This window comes from Seriola lalandi, unplaced genomic scaffold, assembly GCF_002814215.2.
Source record: "Seriola lalandi dorsalis isolate HSWRI2012SDOR001 ecotype SW California unplaced genomic scaffold, Sedor1 jcf7180002054287, whole genome shotgun sequence".
Lineage (NCBI taxonomy): Eukaryota > Metazoa > Chordata > Actinopteri > Carangiformes > Carangidae > Seriola > Seriola lalandi.
The window spans coordinates 119,170-139,048 of NW_019524840.1; the positions used below are offsets into that span (position 1 = coordinate 119,170).

The 19,879-nt window shown below is 40.4% G+C and overlaps 4 protein-coding genes and 1 long non-coding RNA gene across 5 annotated transcripts in view; 3 read left to right on the top strand and 2 right to left on the bottom strand.

The window, feature by feature from the left end:
• Window positions 1-871, bottom strand: part of xrcc1 (X-ray repair complementing 1) — a 20,384-nt gene extending 19,513 nt beyond the window's left edge. Inside the window, exons 1-3 of the mRNA XM_087173871.1 lie at window positions 345-871; window positions 102-222; window positions 14-21 (exon numbers count right to left, since the gene is read on the bottom strand). Of these exons, the coding sequence (XP_087029997.1) occupies window positions 14-21; window positions 102-222; window positions 345-395 (180 nt within the window). The 5' untranslated portion in view covers window positions 396-871. The remainder of the gene's footprint in view (window positions 1-13; window positions 22-101; window positions 223-344) is intronic.
• A 1,002-nt stretch (window positions 872-1,873) lies between these two features.
• LOC111654731 (sialic acid-binding Ig-like lectin 14) lies at window positions 1,874-7,479 on the bottom strand. Its single transcript, XM_087173872.1, has 8 exons — window positions 6,781-7,479; window positions 5,516-5,917; window positions 4,738-5,049; window positions 4,386-4,649; window positions 3,226-3,498; window positions 2,701-2,803; window positions 2,443-2,608; window positions 1,874-2,314 (listed from the first exon to the last, which is right to left on the bottom strand). Exons 1-8 carry the CDS (start codon window positions 6,911-6,913, stop codon window positions 2,159-2,161), a joined length of 1,809 nt encoding a protein of 602 aa, XP_087029998.1. The 5' UTR covers window positions 6,914-7,479; the 3' UTR covers window positions 1,874-2,158.
• A 605-nt stretch (window positions 7,480-8,084) lies between these two features.
• Window positions 8,085-13,404, top strand: LOC111654728 (NLR family CARD domain-containing protein 3-like). Its single transcript, XM_023405854.2, has 7 exons — window positions 8,085-8,412; window positions 8,988-9,065; window positions 9,261-9,311; window positions 9,425-11,234; window positions 11,564-11,650; window positions 12,133-12,300; window positions 12,427-13,404. Exons 1-7 carry the CDS (start codon window positions 8,085-8,087, stop codon window positions 12,749-12,751), a joined length of 2,847 nt encoding a protein of 948 aa, XP_023261622.1. The 3' UTR covers window positions 12,752-13,404.
• A 1,327-nt stretch (window positions 13,405-14,731) lies between these two features.
• Window positions 14,732-17,409, top strand: LOC111654734 (uncharacterized). The gene is made up of 5 exons (XM_087173873.1): window positions 14,732-14,777; window positions 14,930-14,992; window positions 15,379-15,735; window positions 16,384-16,677; window positions 16,997-17,409. Exons 1-5 carry the CDS (start codon window positions 14,732-14,734, stop codon window positions 17,089-17,091), a joined length of 855 nt encoding a protein of 284 aa, XP_087029999.1. The 3' UTR covers window positions 17,092-17,409.
• Window positions 17,410-17,451: 42 nt separating this feature from the next.
• On the top strand, window positions 17,452-19,188 carry LOC147819145 (uncharacterized). The gene is made up of 2 exons (XR_015437218.1): window positions 17,452-17,848; window positions 17,942-19,188. It is a non-coding gene; the product is annotated as an uncharacterized LOC147819145 (long non-coding RNA).
• Window positions 19,189-19,879: the final 691 nt, after the last annotated feature.

The window sequence follows — 19,879 nt, forward strand, 5'->3', positions numbered from 1 at the left end:
ATAAAACAGGAACTTCTAAGGCTTTATAACAAACTCATTTAGACTTTTTTTTGGGATCTGCACATACCCTGAATAAAAATATTTTCCCCAGCTAACAACACATGTGGGAGTAGAGTTGCAAAAACATACCTGCAGGATAACTGATGTCTGCTTCTCCCCGGGTCTTGCCGCTTTCCACTTTCTGTAGGTATCAGAGCTCAGCAGGTTGTCTGCCTTGTGAGTCTGTTTTGCATGATGACAAGAGGTGAGTGACAGGGAGGCTCATATTTGGCTAAATGTCCGAGTGGCACATGACTCTCAACACATTTTACAAATTCAGTGCAAGCGACAGAACAACAACTTACAGTGTCCTCGGTGCTGCAAGACACGACGTGCTTGATCTTGATCTCAGGCATGTTGTTGTTGTTGTTGTTGTTGATTCCTCACAGGTTCAACACTGAATAATTAGCAAGTGTGGAGGTGAATAAACCAACCGGGCGCTTGCCTCGCCCCTAAGCGTTATCGTGGCCGGTTAACAACACATAAAACATAAAACACACACGCACACAGCTTCCGCTCAGTGGGAGCAACTTAGCCCCGAAAAGTTACAAAACCGTTTGTTTCTATTCAACTACAGACCGTTGGCTAACGTGTTAGCACGCTAGCAAACAATAGGCAGAGTGAACTTTTCCCGATTAGCTTGTTGGTTTTAACACACCCAAAGTGCTGTTGTGAAGTAATCTTTCAATCTGTTATGTACTTGACATATAGCCGCTTACTTTGGCGTCACGGTAAACCTCAGAAAATACATATTATACTCTAAATTTTAAGACAAATGTGCACGGAGGCGAACTCATTTTCCCACCAAAAGCCTGATGCGTGTCGTGTTGTGTTGTGACACACAATGTTTCCATCCAATCAGCGGGCCCCTCTTCTTCTTCTTCTGTAGTTTAATCAGCGCATCACCGGGGCAATGTCGCCACCAACTGGTTAGAGTATGTACTTGTAATAAATAAATTTGTATTATAGTGCTAGTCTTAGTTGTCAGTTTATTAGGAACACCTAGCTAAAACCAATACAGTGTTCATGGAGGTTATACCGGCCAGTTCGTGTTGAGAGTGGGTTAAAGAGGCATTCATTGAACTGTATGATCATTAGGAGTCTGTGGTGCTGGTGAATGGCACCCTAATGTTGACAGGTGTTCCTATTATTTTGTTTGAATAACTTGAAATAAATGAGGATAGGCTAAACAACAGACCCACCCCTTCAAGAGCACAACGAACTTCAATGTTAATGACTTCCTAACACTGAAACATTTAGGGATGGTTGACTAATTTAAAATTTATATGTAATAACAGTCTATTGAAAAAAGGTTTTTTTGTTTTGTTTTGTTTTGTTTTGTTTTTTACTGGATAGATGGATAGGACTGTGTGGGTTGATTTGGTTTGGAGAATCTTCTTTCCCTTCTTTCATTCTAATCTTTTTTCTTACTTTGCAATTACAGTAAATGTAAGTTCTACAGACACATGTTTGTGCCAATCTACATAATGGTGTCGAAAAATACTTAAAACGTAAAATAAAAATGTCTCCATTCCAAATACCTACCTACCAAGGACCCTATTGTGCTTCCTTGAGTCTGGCAAATCTTCCTGGGATGCTTAACATAACAGAGCTATTGCTAACATAAATTACACCTGTACTCTTCCTGCAATGACACATCTACTATGACAAGATGCATTCTCTCACAAACACTGTTATACACTCCCTCACCAGTGTAATAAATGGTGCAAACTTAATTACAGCTTGAGCTGCAGAGCTGCAGCCTTTCCGACTCTACAGGAACTTTAAGCACTGCCTGAGGAGGGGAGTCGTGTAGTATATACACAAGATGAAATGATGAAAAAACCTCTTTTATCAAACCTTTTCATCTTTTATAAAAAGAGCACAGCGGTAGGTCACAAGCCAACAATCAAAGAGACAGAAATAGTTCAGTATGGGGATTATGAGAGAGAGATACCACTACTAGCTATTCAAGAGATCACAGTGCATGATTTTGAAAAGCTGATTATATATATAGACGAACACTATATACAATAACCCGAAAGCTATGGATTACCATTAGTAAGAGAATGAATCCGAAGTCTAATGCAAGTTTAATGTTACAGGTGAATAATGTGACTCAGATGATTTCCAGGTAGATGGCCGTTTCTGCATCAGCCACAGTAGTACCCTGCACCTCTCTTGTCCCTCTGACTCCTGAAGGGGCTCGTCTGTCTATTCCTGCACCCTCTCCTCCTCTTCGTCTCTCCCCACCTCTTCTGCCCATTGGACGGATCTGAAAAAAGAGACAGATGTTTATAAATTCTCAAATTCAGGAAAGAGAGATTTGGGGATTTTTATCAATGCAATGCCCACTGCTTCCAAGGATATAACCTACACTCATAGATTTAGTTAATCCAGTACCTGGTTAGTATGGACAAAGAGAGGCGTACAGTTCTGATATACAAGTTGGTAGCTGCCGTTGGTGTAGATATGAGTCACTTCCGTGCAGTTAATATAGAGGGGCGTCCTGTCCTGATAAACTCCCAGTCCTTCAGGGTAAACAGCTGGATGTCTACTCAGAACATCTCTGGAAAGAGCGGAATAAGAGTATGAACCCCACAGCAAACATTTGTGACAAATTTCAGTGAACATTTAAAACGGGTGGTTTGCTTCACATACTTTCCAGCTCTCTTTCGGCAGCAGTACAAAATAAGAGACAGGAGGAAAATGACCAAGCAGATGGCCACAGCAGGTAACACCATCCACCACAAGGGGGCTGTCTCTGTATGTGGACAGAAAGAGCAGTGATGGATCAGCACATGGTGTAAAACTATGATATAATAATTACAACTTTCCCTCTCCATCATGAGTAGAACAATATGGATTATGATTTATATCTGGCCGCTATGCCATCACTTAGAAATTCCTAGTAATAAAATCTGTAAAAGCTTTTTAAAATGTAAAATATGAAGCAATGCAATATAGAAAATGTGATGCTGCACTCATCATTCAAGAAAAGTACAACAACACAGTTTTCTTTGCAGCAGTTCCCAATTCATTCTTCAGCTTATTCTCTTTTACTAATGTTATCAAGCTGCAGGCATGTTGCACGGATGTTTCAGCACCAGCCCGACATCAGAGTGAATAAACAAGAGGCAGCGCTGTTGTCTTTGTTAGTGTGGAATAACTGTGCTTTGAACACACCCTGTCCTGCCTGCAGCAAAACCAGGGAATCATTTCCCAGGGCGTTGAAAGCAAAGCAGATCACTGTCAGGGGTCTGTCCATGCGGCCCCTCAGAGTAGCTGTTAGCACGTGAGGCTCTGATGTTACTGACACATTGTAATCACGAGGTGGAACAGTCCCGTTGATGCTCCAGGTGACCGCAGGTTTGGGGTTGGAGTCGACTGAGCAGCGACACAGCACCTCCATCTCCTCTAGCACACAGGTGGAGGAGAGCCGGAGGATGACAGGTTTGTCTGGATGAGAGAAAAGATGCAGTTTTTTATACTATACAACTCTTTCAAATATTTATTGAATATTCTTTATGTTCTTTGAATTATACTTTACATTTATGTAATATTTTAACTCTGTTTCATCATATTGTGTTTGCTCTGTACATATGGAACCATTTCCATGTTAAAGGGTTTTTTTCTGTATGAAGTTTTTGAATTACACAAAATTGAGGCTCTAAGGGTAAAAAGTGTCATATATTGTACAAACTTAATACAAGCTTGTGACTTTGCACAATATAAATAAAGGTGACTAGATTTGACAACCGCACTGTGCACTGTGAAAAGAAGGCATAGAGATTAATATGACTGATTGAGAGCTTGGTGAGAAGACTGATAACACTTTCATGTCTTTACTGGTAATTTGAAACTACGGTTCAGGATCTTCCTGTGGTCTCAGCCGGTTGCTTGGCAAAGTTAAGTTAACCAGTGGCTGATCGTAGCTTCAAATTTACTCCACGGAGAGGAGAGTGGTATTGATCTTTGCATCTAAATCTTGAAAAGAACAAGAATAAGAGTTTATAGAAATAAGATCTCCCATAATGCTGAACTATTACATTTTGGCTAAATTAAAAGAGGAAACTTTGATTTTACTAGAATCCCTGGTAACCCATTAAAGGAAATCCTGTTTTTGCTGACCGCTAGTGATTTAACTCCTCTCCTTGCTGTGGTGATGTCACAGTGTACTCACTGTGACATCACTGTTGGCGGTGGTAACAGGTGTTATGGAGAACAACTCTGACCCCACCCAAACAGTAACAAGTTGCAACAAACTTGAAACTTTGCACAGATAAGGGCAGTGAAACCAAACATGGCAGGGTAGGCTTGTTTAGGTTTACTGGAAATAGGATTACATTGTATGTTCAGTGGTGTGGGCCGGGACTCTCCTCGACCAATCAGGTTCTGTACTGAGCAGCGGACCTTCATGTCCCGAGTCACGTTGTACAACCGAACTGTGTGTGCGCGCTGGTGGAGGTGCACTGTACGGCCGTGCTGAGTGTAGGACCAGCGGTACTCCGACACTGGAGGGTCAGCTTTGCATGAGCAGACCAGTAAGGCATTGCCCCCCTCCTGCACTGTCATGGACTGGACCTGAACTTTCACTTCTTTTGGTGGAACTATAGAGCATAAAGAAGGGGAAAAAAGAGGTTTTTAGTGCAAACTGAGCCAATAGACACAAAGACACAAAGTCAAAACTATGCTTACATGTCACATGCAGATCCTTGGAAGTGGCCAGTGTTTTGGCTCCTGGGTAGCTGACCTCACACCTGAGCCTGGGTTTCACCTGATGTGACACAGTGAAGGACAGAGGAGCCAGTAACATCGGCCTGTGGGGCTCTGGGTAGAGTGTCTGTACCTCCCCGGGCTCGGTGCTGTTCGGGTGGCCTCCTCGCTCCCAGCTCCACTGCAGGGCAGGAGGCCTGGAGGGGCAGTAATAGTTGACTGAGCAGTTCAAGGTAACCAGCTGTCCCTCTGTGGCCGACAACATGCCGCTGATGACAGGAGCCTCAGGAGTGTCTGTCAGCGAGGAAAAGCTCCACCATTAGAGTTTAACTGCTGCTGACTGTTTTATTGAAGCCAAATGATAATTGAACTTAAACATCACATGGAATCTCCAACAAAAGACATTACTGCAGATTGTTTGTCCCAGATTTCCATATTTATGAAGATTTAGGAACAATTTCATCAATTAGCAAACGTGTAATAGTATTTTTCTTTTACTTCATTCTTATTTTCAGAAAAAAGTTTATATTCATTTACTCATTTGCTTCTGTTTGCCATGATGCTGATCTGAGGAGAAAATACATCTGCGCTTCATGCACAAATATTACTGGCTTCATCTCTGTTTGTTTGTACTAAAGTGTTGCTACTCCTATGCAATGACAATTTTTAGGAAAGTCCTACAGCCTGGATACCCACATGATCTGGTTGAAATATTCAAAACTGGTTAGGAAGACGGCAGAACAATGTCTTCCCTACTCACCAACAACATCCAGATTAAAGCTCCTTGGTTTTCCCCACAGTAAGTCATCACCTCTTTTCAGAGCGATCTCAAACATCCGTGAGTCATCCAGGCTGATCCTTTCTATCTTCACCGAACAGTCTCCCTCTGTGATTCGCCCAGAGAGAGACGTCCGGCCTTGGAAATCCCTGCTCACTTGATCCCTGTGTTCGCTGTTAAAAGCGATGCTCCGAAGAGGAAATAAGTGGCCACCACCTCTGAACCTCAGCCGGACGTCCACCCTCTCCTTCCTCCCCTTGAGAGGATGAGGAGCTAGAGGAGTGAACGAGCAGGGAATCACAACACAGGAGCCCACCAGAGCTTGGACTCGGTCAGGGACTGAGGGTACAGGAGAGGCAGTCCGGACCCCCCTCCACAGGGCTGCTGTTGTGATGGAGAACAGACAATCATTTCCCAAACAGGATCTGTCGTGACTATGTCTTATTCTAGGTTTAAGTTTTAATAATGGGAGAAAACAGGTTTATTAGCAAGCTATCCAACCATATAATTGTGCCTCATAATTGTGACGTTCACCTTTTATGCACTTAAAAGTACTTTTCAGTTTTAATTTGACCTCTGTGAAGCCAAAGACCAGTTTCCCAAATTGAAAAGTTTAGAGTCTAAATTATGGAGCTCTTCACTTTCATTCAAAAAACTGTCACTGAATGAATCTTGTAGGAAACTCAGCATGCAGGACAGATTTCATTTAGCATGAAGTTGGAATTGTTGTATTTCACTGTACTGTCTGCAACAACATGACCCAGAAACATTTCGCAACAGATGTATATTTAGAAAAAAGGAAGAGGGCAATTGCACTTTTGGCTCTAGAACTAATCTACTACTATTTTACTACTTTTTTTTTTTTTTTACTCTGTGAATATTACATGGTCAAATAATTGAATCAGAATTATCTACATTATTTTAGGGAACATTTGCATATTTATTTTCAAACTGTCAACCACTTCATGGAGAAAATTCACAAGCAGATCATTTTTAAAGCAACAGAACGGATTCCTATCTATGAATATAATGTAATTGACCAGCACAGTATACTCAACAGGAGACATTTGCAGATAGTAAATAACAATCTCTACTTCTCTTACTGTAATAATTATGGTAAAGTCAGTGGTATCAGAGACTGTAACTTCACTGAGGCGTTACATCCCTGGGTAATAAAAGTCCCTTAAATTCAAACAAAAATCCAAAGTAAATGCATAAAAACCTAAATAATGGGTTGATTTACTCACCAAAAATCAGGGGACACACAAGAGAGACAGTGTCCACATGCATGACTGCAACCCTGCTCTGCCAGCACAGACGGAGGGAAGGATGAACACAGGAGCAAAGAAGGGTGTGGGGGTGTGTGTGTGGGGGGGTCATTGTGTCACTGATACTATGACTTCACTTTGATGGCTCCTCTTAAACTTCCAGTGTTATGTTTGTATATTAATTCATTACATTCCTTTGAGTTTTATTCTAATGGTTGGCAGTATCCTTTCACAAAAAATAAATGATAGAGTTACAACTTTTTTCAACATTTCAAAAGACTCAGATATAATCTTTTAAGCGGTGGAATGAGAGATTGTTTGCTAGGGAAAGAAAGACCTCAGCAAGTATTTGTGAGACAACACATGACAATGGGTGAATCACTCACATGCTGTTGCCCATTTCCTCAAAAGCTCCAACAACTAAATGTGCTCATTTCTGATTCCCTCTGTCTACACAGACCGTCTAACAGTGTCAAAGAAGTGACGGAAATAAAAAGTTCCACAGAAAGTAGAATAAAACTTATTAATGATTAACTTTCCGACCCAACAATGATTTATTGTTGACAATAAATAAATAAACGGTAGGTCATCTCTGTTATGTAAAAAGGATGAAAACATAGGCAAAAAGTGGCATGCTAAAACTTTTGCATTACAACAGAGGGTTCAGAATGGTTTACACTACAACAGACAGCTGGTCAAACAATATGTTTAAATATTATATATAATATATATATTGTATTTGTGTATAGATATGTATAAATTGTGACTGTCCTTTTAATTTTTCAGCATTAGATTGGATTTTGAAGTCATAAAATATTATGAACATATGCAACACTCACTGCCACCTAAAGGTGTCTGGCAAGTTTCTGTGGGATCAAACAGAACTGTGTTATCAGACTCAGGAGACAAAGACGTGAACTGTATGAACTATGGACCCATTGAAAGCTTGTTTGAGTTGCTCATGGCACTCCACCTCACAGCACCTTAAGACAGAACGCAAACATCTTCCGTGCCAATGCTCATGACGGCACTGACCAAAGCAGACAAGAGGAAAAGAAACAGAGCATAACAAGAAAATATTTTTGAAGGTAAGCGTTTCAATCAATGTGCATGGTATTTGTGCAGAATTCCTTATTGTTTTCCATGTTCCATGAGTGTGCAGTTTGCAGAGTGTGTGTGAGAACTGAGTGTGGTATCCATTATTTTAAAGCTTGAATCATTATTAGAATCAAATCTTGTTTTACTTTATTCTTCCTGACAGTATAGCACCATTTTCCATAGTCATGGCCTCAGCTCAGCAGCTGCTTCGGTCTCAGAGAGACTTGCTGCTGAACTGGACGTGTGACCACCCAGCGCCCTTGCTGCGTTGGCTGCATGATGCTGAGGTGCTCTCCTCCCCCCAGTACCTTTCTCTGCTGGAGAGGTCCCCTGTCAATGCTGTGGCCCAGGCTCTAGAGACAGTATGTGCCATGGAAGAGAGCAGCCAAAAGTTCCTGCTGGTGCTGAGGGAAGTGCAGGATTATTACTGCGGAGATCTGCAGGTCTGGGTGGAGAGACATTGCAGAAGAGATGCTGTCAGTAAACCAGTGGCTGAACCTGTAAAAGTTGAAGGTGAGGAAGGTGATGATGACTGTGGTGGATTAGCATTAGTATTTATGTAAAAAGGTGCATTTAAAGTTAGAAGAGAGGTAAATAAATTCAAAACTTTGCAGTGCAAAGTGAAGGACTAAAGGCAATCAAATTTTACTGGCTGAGTAACAGAGGTGTGAGAAAATTATTAACAGGGCACAATCAACTACGATGTCTTGCCAAGTAATTTTTTTGCTGAATTTGGCAATGAAGAAGTGTAAATGTATAAAGGTCCACCTTTGGTCTAGACTCAAGGATCTCAGCAACTATTGGATGGATTTTCATGACATCTTGTACAGACATTCACGGTCCCTGTGAATGAATGCTAGTGAAATTTGCCGATCCCCTGACTTTTCCTCTAGCGTCGCCAGCAGCTCAAAATTTTCACCTATTTAGTGAAATAGTTCAATTTAGATGAATGGCACCAAATTTAGCACAGATATTTGTGGTTTGTAGTCTTGAGTGCTGTGGTTTGGTGTTTATTTACATAATTTACAACATGTAATACCATATATATCATATCTGTTGTTTATTATTTGAATGTGTGGTATCCACAGATAAGAAGCCTAAAGGCCCATTTGCTAAACTGCTCAAAGGAAAAAGCAAGAGATTTACCCCAACTCCTGAGGTTAAAGGTATGGATACTGTCTATCATTTTATCTAGACTTTAGAATACATAGATTATTTATATTGCATTTTCTTTCTAGTGATAAAATAAAGTCGCTAAATAAATGATCATTTATGAAGGCAACCATGTAATTTTCACATGACTTGTAATAAATTGAAAATGTATTCAAATGAAATGATCTCACAATCTATTCATTATGCAGCTAAAGAAGAACTGAAACCTGGCAGGAGTGTAAAGTTGGCCAACATTCGAGGTATGTCAATATAAGTGAACTTGTGGCGATAAGCCACATGTTTATCTTATAGAAAACCGAAGAGTAATTTCATTTGACCATATATTTCACCTTCTCCTTCTCTACCACTGCAGTTCCCATCTCTGCCCATAAAACAACCCTACTGAAACGCACAGAGCAGTTGAAGTGTTACTCAGAGGGTGAGGGAATGGCTTCAAACTCAGCCTCTCACATCGAGATTCGCTACACTGACCTCTTCGTAACAGAAGATAATGACTTAGTTGACAGCAGCCAACATGAGTACTTTGACCTGGCCAGCAGACGAGCTCGCATCTATGTGCATCAGGCCTGCCAGCGCATCCGGCCATGCCATCTATTGAGCCCCGAAGCAACATCAGGAAGGTCCCCCAAAAGGGTTAAAGTGAAAGGTATTGCTGGTATCGGAAAGAGCATAGCAGTACAGAGACTCGTTTATGAGTGGGCAATCGGGAAGAGCATGCGTGAATTCACCTGTGTTTTTGACCTGCGCTTCAGAGAGCTCAATCTGATTGAAGCACCACTGAGCTTAATGGAGCTCCTTGGGGAACGGTTCCGGTACCTGAAGGCAGTTTTACCTGATCTTTTTGCCTCACCGAGCTCTTTGCTCTTCATCTTAGATGGATTGGATGAGTTCAAGTTTCCCTTGGACTGGAACAGTCCTGGCAAAAACATTGACGTAAATACGAAGGTGCCAGTGTCAGAGCTGATGGTGGCTTTAATCAAGGGAAGCTTTCTCCCAGAGGCGTCAGTCATCCTCACGACAAGACCATCTACTGAAGCTCCCAAGCATTTCTTCCAGAAATGTTGTGTGGTGCTGGGCTTTGAGGAGGACCAGGTGAAGGAATATACCAGCAAGTTCTACAAAGACAGCAAAGTTGCTGAAAAAGTCTACGATTACATCTCGAACAATGACAACCTTTTCGTGCTGTCCTTCATCCCTCTTTATTGCTACATCATCTGTACCGCGATGGCTGAATTCTTCTCCTCAGGGACTCACGATGTTGGTGACTCAAAATCACTGGAGCTGAACCCGCCCAGAACAGTCAGCGAGGTTTACTTCTGCTACCTGTTCACAGCAGTCAAGCACCATGCACTGAGGGGGAGCGCCGAGAGAAGCACACCTAGATCCGAGGTTCTCTCACTAGCTAAGCAACAACTGACAAACCTGGGTAAATTGGCTTATGAAAACCTTCTACAGAAGAAGATAATGTTCACCACAGCGGATTTGGAGAACTATGGTGTGACACCTGCTGATGTTCAGAGCACATTTCTCTGTCACATCCTCCAGCCTCTCAAGGAAGAGACGGTGGAGATGTTTTCTTTCTTCCACTTGACTGTTCAAGAACATCTGGCTGCCCTCTACTGTTCAATCAACCTCTTCAGCGAGGAGGACATAATCCAAGCTCTCGACTTCTGGTGCTTTGGGGTACATCCTCCATCTTCCATTGCTGCACCCCTGCAAAACACAGACCTCAACATGGACAAGCTGGAGAGCCTCCAGATGTTCACACGCTTCTTCATGGGATTGCTGCGAGCGCGGCTGGCAGGTCAGTTGGATGGCCTCGTTCTTTCCCCGATGGAGCACGGGGATGGCATCCCCACCAGGCTTGGTGTGTGGTTTCAAGACCAGTTTAAAGGCAGGAAGCTGGAGAACCAGACAGCCCTGAATCTTCTCCACTGCCTGACGGAGTTTCACATGAAGGAAGCTACCAGTATTGCAGCACCAGAGATCAAGACCCTCAACCTGTTTAAAATGAAGCTGAGCGTCGTGGACTGTGCAGCAATGCACTATGTGCTGCAGTTTTCACCACACAAGCTGCAGGAGCTCAACTTAGGCTACTCCAACATTGGAAACAGAGGGCTGAACAGACTGGGGCCAATCCTACATCGCTGTGAATCTCTCTAGTGAGTGACTGATTTGATATTGAACTCTCAAATAAATAAGAGTAACCATTTGAATACTGGGCATTAAAACCAAGCCTGGTTTTGAATTTCCTGGCTGTGTGGAGTTTGCATCTTCTCCCTGTGTGTGCATCCTTGTCTTTCTGAATGCTACTTGAGATACACTGGCAACCTTAGTGAACTCCACCTTCAGTCTAATGCATGCTATGATAAACTGCAGCCTCCCTGGGAACCTGACCAGTTTTGGAAATGCATATTATCTCGAACATCTGAGAATGAATGGACTGTCAAAAATAATGTCACCCTACTGTTTTTCTATTCTCTCTATTCAGTTTGAGATACAACTGCCTGGACAGACAAGCAGCTATTTTAGAGTCTGCGATTCTCAGATCAAATGAGTGTCAAGTGAAGAAGCTCTTGTAAGTATTTATTACAACTAGCATACCACCACAAATTATACATTAAGGGGCTCAGCATTATGAGGGTGTAACTGTCATAAAATGCATAAGTTAGCAAATGCTTGAATAGACACATTAGTCTAACTCATTATTTATTATGGAAAGTCATTGTGACTGAAACTTCAACCTCCTTTGCGCACAATCCATTGAAATACAAATCTCGCTTGTAAGTAATAAGTCTCCTGACAGCCTGCCTGGAACTATATTATAAAAAGTCATAACTAATGTTTCGGTTTACAGCGGATGAAATTCAAGACCTCTTAAAACCGTTAAAGACCGTTCTCTGAGGGAGCTGAATTTAGTGGGGGGTTTTTTCAGTGCTTTTTGATACTTCAAGACCTGCAGACACCCTGACTCATCTGGCTCCAAGCCCTTGATATGAATCATTAGACACTATACTTGATGTACTTACTGCATCACAGTTCTTCCATTCATGTATACAGTATGTGTGGCAACAACCTGGGTCCAGAGGGGGTTTTGGAGCTGTGGAACGCCCTGGAGCACAACACCACTGTGGAGGAACTCTATCTGGACATCACTGGCATCACAGAAAGAGGAACAGAAAACATAGTCAACTGCCTCAGCAAAAACACCTCTCTGAAGACACTGACGTAAGATCAAAACACACCAACTTCTGTAGTGTTCTCAGGGTTATAATGTTTGAGACACTGCCACCTAGTGTGACTTATCAGAATGAAAAATTATAACTTCTACCTGGTCGTTTTCTCCTTCAACAGCATTGTTGGGAATGACATCGGTGATAAGGGGAGGAGGAGGCTGAAGGAGCTGGGGCAAAGTCGACCAGGACTCCGGATTATTGCAAACTTTGTGGATGACCTTGGGTTACTTCAGGCCTACCTGGACTGGGTGGAGGAGATCCGGGTTGACAGAGACCAGATGGACTCAGTGAAGAATGCAGACGCCCTGCAGTCGGTGCTAAAGGGGCTCAAGTTGGCAGGAGAACAGGTGGAGAAAGGAGAGAATGCAGAAAAAGCCAAGGAGCTCCATACAAAGATTGTGGAGTTGCTGAAAACTTCAACGGATATGACTGGACAGAGATGACCTCAAGTTATTCAGCGTATTTTGTGTGAGAACAGGGCTCTACCTGAAGTACAAGATGTTTATTTCATCCACCATGAGTCAACTAGCATTCTGACTTCTATCAGTAAAAGTGTGATTCATATTGACCCTAATGTTCTCTGCGGGCTCTCGTAGCTCTTTATAACTGCTCAAAAAACACACTTTTATATAACACCATTGTTTTATCACTTTCATAACTTTCAGAAGTCTGCTGTAAATTATATATATACACACACACACACACACACACACACACACACACACACAAACACAAAATAATGGATTATCACATTCTCTATTTGTGATTGACAGTATTTTTAGTGCAGCACTCCAAATCCCAGATAAGTCTATTTACACTTTTGTTGGTGTTTTATAACAGTTTTCACAGACAGGTCTCCCTGGAGTTAGACCTCTCTGTGAATGTTTTAGGCAAAACAAAACAAAACAAATGTAATTTATATATTTGTTCATGCAAAGTAAACATGATACGGATCACTCTTTGGTGTAATGATAAAGGTAATTTCTGCATTTTGCCACCCTTACCAAATGTGCAAACCCAATTTGTGGTAAATGGAAGAGTTAACACAATGAGGACGTGAAGACAATGTAAATTAAATACAGTTTAATAGTTGAAATGACACTGACAACTTCTCTGACAAGATTCTTCTCTGTCTCTTGTCTGTTAAGATTTAACTGTGTAAATGTCTGTTCTTTAAGCTATCAAAACAACACAGGGGCCAAAGGTCATTATTGCAAAGTGACTACAAGTTTTTACATGCGCATATTAAGTAAAAATTTTGTAGCTATGTGGTAAAAAAAATGTGGTGCAAAGATCATGCTCCTACTTACATTTGTTGTGCAAGTTCCTAATTTTCAGTATAATTCCTCCAAGTTGAAGTTGCAAACTCACTTCTGAGGAACTGGACTTGCTTTTGCATCCTTCATCTATTGGGACAACAGAGCTTATAAGAACGTAAGTAGTTTTAATTTCAGAAGAATCATATTTAAGATTAAGATAGCATTTGTTTTTGATAGAGTTTAAGTTTGACTCACTGGGCTTTAGATCAATCATGATATATTTGTAAATTTAGAGAGGAAAGCAAGAAAATTTGCTAACAGTCACTGAAAGATGAGAGAAAATTTTAGGCATTCAATTGTGTGTTTTTTTTTTTTTTTACATTGCTTGACATTGCTCTTGAATATACACTTAGTTGGCAGTTTATTAGGGAAACCTGGTTAAAACTAATGCAGTCTAATGCAACAGTCGTGCAATAAATCCTTCGTTGTCTGTATTAGTTCATTAAAAAATATTTGTTTAAATAAAACACACACAAAAAAAAAAGAAAAAGTTTTTTGGTCACTGTCTGTTTTCACAAATCACTTTCCTGTTGATTCCTTTTTATCTTTATGTCTAAATATATCTCTATCTTGTTAGGATGTTAGGAAATGTGTGACAAGCAGATGCTTGTTTTTCCACAACAGTTCATGTTTCTTCCCTTTCATTGTTGCCATGATCGAAATTTCATAAAATCTGTCAAATTTGTGAGAAATGTTTATAAAATGAGTCATACAATTGTTTAATGGCAGTTTTACAAATAGTTATTTTCAAAGCAGTAATCTATTACCGTTTTGCTCTCAAGTGATAAACAGGTGTGCAGAATCATTTTGCCTTCACGGGCTGCGAACACATTGTGTGAATCACATACAATTTAATTTGTGCAAGATTCTGTTGAAAAGTTTAGTGGCTCACTTACATGTTCTTTTCCACCTTGATGAAAATTTTTTTAAAATATGTAAAATAAATATGACCATTTCAGTACTGGCCTTGAAATAAACCCTGCTCTAAAATCCTACTACGTTAGGGCTTAAATGTAACAAACATATTAACCATGTAAAACATGTTCCATCTACAATCTCCAGACGGTTTTAAACTTGAGTTTCTGCATCTCCTGACAAACAAAGATGGCCGGAGCTCTGAATCTTCTTCTTACTGGCTGTCTGCTGCCAGGTGAGATGGGAGACAAGATTTCTTTAAATTTGATGAGAAACTATACATCTATTTTATGGATATTTTATTGTGCCAAGACTTTAGAGAGTAAAATGGCCTTGCAACTGTTAAGTTGTATGTACTCTTCTTCAAGATTGTTTTTTGTGTTTCAGGTGTCCTGTGTCAGGTTTTCGAGGTCACTATTCTAAAGCCTATAAAGGCTTTGAGTGGATCCTGTGTGACCATCCCCTGCTCCTTTGACATAGAGAAACTATATAAAAAACATTTGGATAAGACATGCAGGGCAATATGGAGAAGAAAAAGTAATGACCAAGATGTGTTTAATAGTGCTGAACAAACCAAAATAAATGGTGAATTGAAGGGAAAACTGACAGAAAAAGACTGCACCACAACCTTGAGTAACATAGTTCCTGATACCAGCAACACATTTTACTTCAGACTGGAGTGTAATATACTCAAATATGATTTTAAGAAAGCTAACCAGGTGGTGGATATATTGTTCAAAGGTAAGTTTTGATATTGATTAATTGACAATTCATGATCTCTTTCCACCCATGTTGTGGATTTACTGGGTATTGCAAATCAAATAAACAATCTTAAGCTAATGACTGTGTATTTAGTAACAGTTCAAAATGTAACTTCCTGCCAGCTGATCCTCCCTCACCGACTCTGACTCCGTCCACACTGGAGGAGACGGAGGGAACCTCAGTGAGGTTGAAGTGCTCTGCTCCAGCTCCCTGTCTGTCTCAACCTCCAACTCTGACATGGACCCCCGGGCTGGGGGACAGTCAGGAGACACCGCAGGAGAATCAGGACAAAACTAAAGTCGTGACCTCTGTTCTGACCTTCACTGCTTCTCACCTCCATCACGGAAAGACCATCTCCTGTACTGCCACCTACAATAAACAAGATGGCACCAAGTCTACTGCCAACACAAGTCTAACAGCTGATATTTCATGTGAGTGCATTTGTCACATTCAGATTCAGATACATTCAGAGTAAAGTATGACAAGCAAAAGCAGTAACTGTGAAGAATGGTCCCTCTAGACTGGAAGAATTAACGCCTTAATGTGTAAGCTGCATTTCAGTGCTGCATCACCCTGTAGGTGATGCTATTTGACTTCTTCATTATATCGATTGTGGACCCACTGCGTATTAAGAGAACTTGCTGACCTGCCCGTGAAGTAGATGGGTTTGTGAACAACGTCAGTGGGGCAGAGAACATACTGGAACGTCTGACAGCAAAAATCTTCATTATCCTATCCTAAAGAAACCGTCCAGTTAGCTCAGAGGGCAGAATTAGCTACAGCGATCACATTGACTGTGGATGGTTTGACTGCAGAAATGATAGTTTATAAATAATTAAGGTATGACAGCTGACACTGTTACTGTGTGTTTAAGGCTGTTTAATGCAGAGAACACACATTTGTCAGCCTCTGTGATCAGGGCTTTGCTGATCAGTTCGACACATGCCTCTTTACTCCTCTTGTGCAGCAGTCAAATAGCAGGAGTTTCTTCTTCTTTTAATGCTTCCTTGTATCTACTTCTTCTTATTATTATATAACTTAACCTTCCTTTCTTAACCCCTAACCCCCATTCTTTACAGTCGCTCCGCAGATACTGTCCACTTCTGGATGCACGAAAACTGAAGCCCAGCTCAACTGTTTCTGTGAGACTGTGGGAAACCCTCCCCCCATTTTACAGTGGCATTCGGAAGAGTTGAACCTTAATCAGTCTGACAAGTATGAGGACTTGAATGACACAACTCTGAGGAGCTTCATCACTGTGAGTCAAGTACTGGAGAGGGATGCTTTCACCTTCCTCTGCCACAGCACCAACTCCCTGGGATCTGTTGCTCAGCGGTTTTATGTTTTCAGCCTTGAGCGTGAAGAAAGTCGAGGTTCGTCTTTCTGCCGAACACAAGTTTCACTGATTAGCTGCAAACTATCAGGATTTCATGGAATTCCAATTAACATGATCTGGAAGTGCTATATTCTCTATGTCTACACAATATCTATATTTACTGTTGCTGTTTCTAAATGTTTCCTGCCTTGCAAGCTCCCAACAGTATAACTATATGATGTAACACTGAATGTCAAACTTTGATACAAGAAAAGTACATATATACCTCTAACGACAACCAATCAAGCTCCTTATATATCCAAATACCAAACATACCAGTCACTGACCTCTGTAACCTTTCACTCTCTCTTGCACAGAGTGTTCACATGAAGAGACGTTGCAGATCTTAATCATCATCGTTGGTGTTCTGACCGCAGCTCTGGTATCTGCTGTACTCTTTGCTATCAGGTAGGTATCAGCTTGAGAAACCATGGTGGTTGAGATGACTAAACTATTACTAGTGTTTTTCAAAACCAGTTTCTTTTCAAGCTTTTACTGCTCTGCCAATTGACTAAACTCAAAATGAACCAAAATCTATTTCTGATACAGCAAAAATAATGAATACATTATTGCATTTCATGAAAAAGAACTTAACTTTATATAACACTAAATAAAATCCTACTGTCAAACAATCCCACTAACAATAAACAAATTAAATAATTTCTTTATTTTCCGGACAGCTCATTTTAAGGCTCAGTTTCTGAATATAGGCTGTGTGCATCTCTCTGTGGACTGAGCGCTTTGATACACAGTATTAATGAAGCACCTGTTTTAGAATCAGAAAAGACCTGGAAATCTCATTTTACACAATATGGGACCTTTAAAGCTACAATATGTCAGGTGTCTCATTTTGCTTTGAAAACCTCAAAATTTGAAGAATGTGATTTCATCTGTATTAGCAATGTCTCAGACATGCTTGTTTATTTGAGTTTGTCTACCCTCATTTTTAACTTTTCTCACTGACCACACTTCTCCGTTCAATCAGCTGATACATGAGCAGACTGAAAAAAAGTTGTGAGGAGTAAGTCCATGAAAGTTGGATGGGGTGTCCTACTGTATTTTTCAGGGCTCAGAGGACTGGCTGCCATAATCCTACAAAGAGACAGCACACAGACGACACCAGTACAACCATGATGAGTCAAGGCCTGACAAGTGAAAGAGAAAATGAGGTACAGACATTTTTACTAATTTAGGTATTAAACAGGAACATATAGCAGAATATTGGTACCAGTGATGTTCTATTTTTTTCTTTTTGTCCCCAGGCATCGATCACACCAGAAGATATTTATGTCAACACAGATACGATAATAAAGTCAAATAAACCAAACGCTCAACTGAGACATCAACAGGCTGTCAGTAAACGCACAGAGGGGAAGAGTGAGGACGACAGTGATGTGATTTACTCCAGTGTGATTTGGAAGAGCAAGACAAAGAAGACCAGAGGACGATCTGGGAACAGGAAACCGTCTGGTAGCTACGCACTGGAGATGGAGAGCGTTTATGACAACATTGCGCCTCGAAGACTGGAAGATGCGAGGAAGGAAGTGTGTACTGTATATGACCAAGTTAACTTTTAGAGAGACGACAATATCATGAACAAACAGACTTTGTTCTGTCTAATATTTGTTTAAAACTGTATCATTTCTAGGATCATTTTTGTGTTGGTGTTTTTTTGATATTGATTATGCATGACATTATATTTCCAGTGTTTTGCCCCTTACATGCACATACATAAACTGGTCATGTATGTTATCAACACTGTAAATAACTGCCTCAGAAATGACCACAGACTCTACTTAACACCTGTCGAACAGTTTCACAAAAATGACGGATTTTATCAGATTGAACCTGAAAACAAAGCCATAAGTGCGTCAGTGTAATTGTGTTTCCCCCAAATGTGTGATAATGGAAAATTAATGTCAGTTCTTTCAGTTTCAAAAGATGCTCTCATGGATGTTTAGACATTATTTTGGTGTCTTATGACACCATGAGACTGAATTTCTGAATTGTAAATGTCAATGTGATTTGATTCCTACAGCTTTATTTATTGTGGCATGACTGGATTGATTATTTGTTATTATTGGCTCTTATTTCTTTCAAGCGGCAGTTGAAATCCAGATTCCAAATTTCTGAGTCAGTTTAGACCCACAATTAAACTTTTTCATTTTTTTTATAACTTTGTGTTTTTCCTAATAAAATTGTCATTTTTAACAGTTTCACCAAGTGTTACACATATTCAGAATCAGCATAACTTCAGCTAATAATAAATGTCAAACAATAAAAACTTCTGTACAGTATAACACAGGTTAATAGCCCATTAAAAAAAAGAAAAATTCAACAAAGAAAATTGTACTTATTTGTTTGATACTCTGTGCAGCAGAATTTATGGGCGTTTTTTGTCTGGTCCTTGAAAAATCAGTTCCAAATCCTCCGCTGCACTAAATATGTAACTGTCGCATCTTCTGTCTTTATTCTGTCACTACAATAAACTCTAAACAACTTCTCCTCACTTTGATATCAGAGTAAAACAGCTCTGCTGGGTATAAAGCATGGATGTATTATAAGATAAGAAGACCTGGCCAAAAACCAAAACTCCACTTTATCAAACTATCACTGCAACATCGGCGATTTTTTTGTATGTTATTTTTTGGGGCATTTTTGGCTTTATTTTAACTAGTGTGAAAGAGCGGTGGGGGTGGGGACTGGGGGTAGGGGTGGGGCAGGAAGGCTGGGGAGATCATGGTAATTAATTAAAAGAAGTTTAACATTTTTCATTGCCAAGAAAGCAGTGACTGCTATTTCTTTTTGCCATCCCTCCTTCTTTCAGTCTGTCAAACTATTTCAAAACTAATCCCAAATGAAATTCTAAATTTTTTAACACTAATTTACCTGCAAATTAAAAGGATAATTACACCCCTTTAGAGCTCTGACAGTTGCTCTGAAACCCAAAACTTTTCAATACTGATTTTAAAGTTGATGACCGTCATTGAACCTGACATGACCAAACTTTGTCACAGTGTTTTTTAAACTGCCATCACAGAAGCTGTTTTCACTGTATTGTCTACGCCCACTTTTGACTTCCTCAGTTAAAACATATGAACACACAGTCACCTAGTGTCAAATTGTCACATCACCACAAAAAATACTTCCTGCATGATTATTTTCTCCTTTATCAATATTATTGAAACTGACATTGGAGA

Excerpts from the sequence above, each read along its gene's own strand:
- LOC111654734 (XM_087173873.1), top strand. The coding sequence starts at position 14,732 with ATGGCCGGAGCTCTGAATCTTCTTCTTACTGGCTGTCTGCTGCCAG. Across the intron at positions 14,778-14,929 it reads TACTGGCTGTCTGCTGCCAG|GTGTCCTGTGTCAGGTTTTC; the intron begins GTGAGATGGGAG and ends TTTGTGTTTCAG. Across the intron at positions 15,736-16,383 it reads TCTAACAGCTGATATTTCAT|TCGCTCCGCAGATACTGTCC; the intron begins GTGAGTGCATTT and ends CATTCTTTACAG.
- LOC111654731 (XM_087173872.1), bottom strand. The coding sequence starts at position 6,913 with ATGACCCCCCCACACACACACCCCCACACCCTTCTTTGCTCCTGTGTT. Across the intron at positions 3,499-4,385 it reads CACACCACTGAACATACAAT|ACAAACCTGTCATCCTCCGG; the intron begins GTAATCCTATTT and ends TCTCTCATCCAG. Across the intron at positions 2,609-2,700 it reads TGCCGAAAGAGAGCTGGAAA|AGATGTTCTGAGTAGACATC; the intron begins GTATGTGAAGCA and ends CGCTCTTTCCAG.
- LOC111654728 (XM_023405854.2), top strand. The coding sequence starts at position 8,085 with ATGGCCTCAGCTCAGCAGCTGCTTCGGTCTCAGAGAGACTTGCTGCTG. Across the intron at positions 9,312-9,424 it reads AAAGTTGGCCAACATTCGAG|TTCCCATCTCTGCCCATAAA; the intron begins GTATGTCAATAT and ends CTACCACTGCAG. Across the intron at positions 11,651-12,132 it reads TGTCAAGTGAAGAAGCTCTT|TATGTGTGGCAACAACCTGG; the intron begins GTAAGTATTTAT and ends TCATGTATACAG.